The following is a 4624-nucleotide window of genomic DNA, read 5'->3' as shown; positions in this document are numbered from 1 at the left end:
CAGCTTTACTTTAGTTTGTTATTTGCTTTTGTGATCTCATAAATGCAGCTGCTTTGTACTCAGGTTTTCTGTGAAAGGGAGTAGCTCATACAATCTTCTTTGAATCTAACCCAATGAAGCTGAAACAATTGTTGCCAGACCGGTTTCTTCCTAAGGTCTGCAGAGCTCATAGTAAAATCCGTGAATATGGCAATATCATATACTTTTACAAGTGAATTCAGAGTTATCCTAAAGGGAAGATAGAGGATGCCCCTCCAGAGAATCATGTCTGTGCATGATGTTTCTCCTTTTGCCAGGACTGTGTCAAACGGCAGAAGCAGAACGGCTTCCAGCACAGCAGGAAGTCTCAGGGGGCTTCTGACAGGCCTTAGCACATGGCTGGCTCCTCTGCCTGCTGGCCTTTCCCCACCTCTGCCTCTCCAAACCTCCCTGCTCCTTGAGACCACAAGAATGCTGCCTCCTTCAGGAAGTCTCCCATGATTGCCTTGGTTGCATCACTGTCCCCTGGAAAGACTCTAACTCCCCTATCTTTCCAGCACTTAGATCATTGTGGGGGTTCAGAGCAGTGCCCCCACTTGTTAGCATGTGTCTGCTCCTCACTGGGCCCTGGGACTGAACTTCGGCAGTCCCAGTCTGTGCAGGGCAGGGTCAGGGGGAGCACCTGGCCCTCTCCCTCCTGAGCCCCCAGTGTTTCCCAACTGGATGCTAACACCTTTTTCCCCCCTGTGCCCAGAAGTGCTGCCCATGTGGGTCCTAGCGCTCATCCTGGTTGTGATCACCCTGGTCTTGCTCCCTGCTCTCCGTTTCTGCTGCATCTATGGGTACAGGTAGGATCTCCATGGGCTGGTGGGCTGTGTGGGCATACCTAAAATCCAGACCACCCAGGCAGTTGCCCAATCTGAGCCCCTCAATCCCTGCTCTGTCTCTGTCCCCCTATGGGACCTTAGACACACCCACCCCATCTCTGGGCCTCAGTTCCCCATCTGTCTGTGAATATGGGACCAGCTGGCCCTGAGGTCTCTCGTAGCTGCCCTCCCTGGTGTCTTTCCAGGCTAAACCAGAAGTGGAAGGAGAAAATCCCCAACCCCAGCAAGAGCCACCTGTTCAAGGTAGGTATGGCGGGGAAGGTTCAGGGGTTCTCTGTCCCCTTCCTTCCTGTGGACATTTTGGGGGTGGAGGGCAGGACAGGGGCTCCATCGTCACTGCTGAAGATGTGCTCCAAGGAGGGGGTGGTGGTGGCAGGCTCAGGAAATCATGGGGGTTCTGAAGGGTCAGGTGGTGCCAGGTAGGAAAGGTGGAGAGTCACTGCAGGTGGCGGGCCTGACACAAGACCTTCACAAGGCCCTGGGGGTTTGGGGAGCAATGAGGTTGGGCTGGACCATGGGGACCAAGATGACCGGGGGTGAAGCCAGCACACAGTCAGAGAGTCCTCTAGTCAGCACAGGAAGGGCTACTGTGCACACAGAGGGATCTTACGGTCAATATGAGGAGAATCAGGAGGACTGAGCGTGGGGACCACAGCTCTCACCTCAGTTACACTTTCCTGATTCCTTACAGGCAGGCTGGTCCCCAGTAGACTGAGACACCTGCACTCCCTCACCCCCGCCAATAGACTCACTGCTGTCTCTGTCTGCCCACCGCAGCCCCCTCTGTCCTGAGCCTGACTCACAGACTGACCAGCCCTTTCTCTTCCCAGAATGGGAGTGCAGGGCTCCAGCTCCCAGACAACACACCAGTCTTCAACAGCGACAGTCTCTTACCCAAGGAACCATGCGGCAGCCATCTACTTAAGCCAGAGGGGTGAGTATCTGGGTTCCATAGTGCTCCTGTCTTCTTGGGGAGCAGTGGGAGACCCTGTTGTACACATCAGGGACTCAGATGACAAAGCTTCTGGTTTGACTCAATGTGAAGTGATCACGAGAAGACTGGTTTATGCTGAAGCAGGACAGACTCCAATTAGACACCAGGAAGAACGTCCCGAGATGCATTTTAGCAAAGGGGCAGACAGTGGAGCAGATGCATCTCCCACCTTGCTGCCTGGTGAGGGTCCACAGCACAGCCTTCCAGGCCCATGAGGTGGGAGAGGGTCCTGTATAACTAGCACTCCACTGTCCTGGCTCAGGAAAGTGCATGGAAAGGAAGGCGGAAGTGACTTCATGCTGTCCTTCAGTCCCTGCTCTGTCTCTGACCCCCTATGGGGCCTTAGACACACCCATCCCTTCTCTGGGCCTCAGTTTCCCCTCTGTTTGTGAATGTGGAACCTGTAGGGGGGGATGGGATGCCATTAAGCAGAAGAGGGAGACTCTATCCAGAATCACCTCCCCTTCACTTGAAGCATCTGCTGAGGATCATCCAAGTTCCTGTCTCTCTTCTCCTGACAGGGCGTATCCTATATACTGTGGGGACAGTGAAGTGTCACCTCTCACCACAGAGAACCCCCAAAAAGCCTGCGACTCACTATCTGCACCTGACAGCACTCAAACTGCCTGGAAGACCAAGAAGCAGACCCCTGACCCCTTGCCCAGCCTGTCTGCCCCTTCAGCCAGGCCTGAAAGCCAGACTTCTGGCTTCGACTTCAATGGCCCTTATCTCGGGTCACCCCACAGCTGCTCCCTGCCTGACATCTGGGGCCAGCTGGCATCTCCCACCATGGACAGGATGGGGAAGCCACCACCAGCAGGGTCTCTGGAGTACCTGTGCCTGCCTGAGGGGGGACAGGTGCAGCTGGTCCCTCTGGCCCAGGCCATGAAGCAAAGCCAGGCCATAGGTGTGGATTTGGGGCCCAGCTCAGGGTCTGAGGGAGAAGGCCCTGTCCTTCCTCTACCTGGGCCCACGGTGGGTGCATGTGGCACAAAGGACAGCCCAGTGGCTCCACCCACTGATGCAGGTGACCCTGAGGACCATGTCAGGACCTCTGGTTATGTTACCACTTCAGACCTGGTTTTCACCACACCCCCAGAGGCCTCATCTGTCTCCTTGGTCCCCCCTCTGGACCTCTCCTCCCACGAGAACACCAGCTTCTGTCCTGGACTGGCCAGTGAAGCCCCTGGAGCCCCAAGCCCCCAGCAGTCAGGATTTGAGGGTTATGTGGGGCTCCCTCCAACCATGAGTCAGTCCCCCAAGTCCCCCTTTGGCAGTCCCACCTTTCCTGTACCCAGTAGCCCAATCCTGAGTGTAGGAGCGCCCCAGACACATGAACTCCCTGTGTCTCCCCACCCTGAGGGACTTCTCGTCCTACATCAAGTGGGTGATTACTGCTTTCTCCCTGGTGTAGGTCCTGGTCCACTCTCACCCCGGAGCAAGCCCTCTTCTCCCAGTCCCCATTCTGAGAAGGGGGGCATAGATCAGGTGCTCCCAGCCAAGAAGCCTGTGGGCCCAGCTATGCCCCAGGTGCCAGCTGTTCAGCTTTTTAAAGCCATGAAGCAGCAGGACTATCTATTGATGCCCCCCCGGGAGGTGCGTTGAGACCCCAGGCTACATAGAGAGCATGGGCAGACAGGGTGTCCTGCCCTCCCTTATCTCTTCCCAGTCGTTCTGCAAAGCCAAAGAAAAGCTTCTGTGCTGAAATAGATGGGGACCTGGAAAAATGAGCCCTCTTTCTCCCACTTGAATTCTAGCTCATCATTTCTTTCTTCTTCCTTCCCTCTCTCCCTCTGTCTCTCTTTCACACACAGACACACATACACAAACACACTGTCACATGTTTCTTTCAAATCATCTCATTTTTAGATCCTAGATTATTAGAGAGGAGTTCCTGATGGCACACTCCACTACAAGCCAATAGGTTGGCAGTTTGAACCCACCCACAAGTGCCTCCTAAGAAAGGCCTGGTGATCTGCTTCTGAAGGGTCACAGTCTTGAAACCTCTGGAGGAGTCTTCTCAGCACACAGGGGTCTCCATGAGTCAGAACTAATCCTACAGCAACTAACAACAGATGATGAGAGTTTCCCATACAAAACTCATTCTACCTTCCCTACTTTAGTTTTTTGAACCGGGTTTCCTTGCTTTTGCTAATAATTCATCCCTGTATTGATGAATGATTAGTTATGTCTCAACTGAGTCTATTCTGAGATTGGGACATGTCTGGCTATTTGAGGACTTGTGTCATCTACCTGTCCTAGGCAGGTACTAACCCATGTGACCAGATTCTGCGGGGGGACAGGTGGGGGAGCTGGACGTGATCTGTCACACACTGTCAGCCCCACACAGGGTGGAAAAGCACCAAATTAAGTAAGGCAGTGGCGCAGAGGGAGAACATGGGGAGTTGTTTGCCAGCCCTTGGGGATTTCCCATGGTTCTCACAGAGGTGACCAGGGACCCTCAGGGGACTCCAGCAAACAGCGAGAAGTCACATGTCTGTAAAATGTGATCAATGGCTGGTCTCCTTCTCACTCTCAGACTAAAGGGACCTGGGGAAATAGGAGAGGGAGGGGAGGCACAGTCCCACGATTACCTAGAAGAGCTGGGAAATCCCTCAAGTTGAAAAGGAACTTGACCAAAGGGCATGCACATTTTAGGGCTCTGAGTCCAAACTGACCATCAGTCCTCCTTCCAGAAATACTGTCTAACTTAGGTTCCTACTTGGGGTGCATATGAAGTTGTTGGTCTCTCTCTTATGGGGCC

The 4624-nt window shown here is 53.9% G+C and overlaps 1 protein-coding gene across 1 annotated transcript in view; it reads left to right on the top strand.

The window, feature by feature from the left end:
* Positions 1-3465, top strand: part of CSF2RB (colony stimulating factor 2 receptor, beta, low-affinity (granulocyte-macrophage)) — a 19966-nt gene extending 16501 nt beyond the window's left edge. The window contains exons 10-13 of the mRNA XM_006865281.1: positions 737-827; positions 1052-1109; positions 1697-1800; positions 2382-3465. Of these exons, the coding sequence (XP_006865343.1) occupies positions 737-827; positions 1052-1109; positions 1697-1800; positions 2382-3465 (1337 nt within the window). The remainder of the gene's footprint in view (positions 1-736; positions 828-1051; positions 1110-1696; positions 1801-2381) is intronic.
* Positions 3466-4624: the final 1159 nt, after the last annotated feature.

Source organism: Chrysochloris asiatica, unplaced genomic scaffold, assembly GCF_000296735.1.
Source record: "Chrysochloris asiatica unplaced genomic scaffold, ChrAsi1.0 scaffold00076, whole genome shotgun sequence".
NCBI classification, from domain to species: Eukaryota; Metazoa; Chordata; class Mammalia; order Afrosoricida; family Chrysochloridae; genus Chrysochloris; species Chrysochloris asiatica.
Note: the sequence above shows the minus strand (reverse complement) of the source record. Positions and strands in the feature narration are given on the sequence as shown.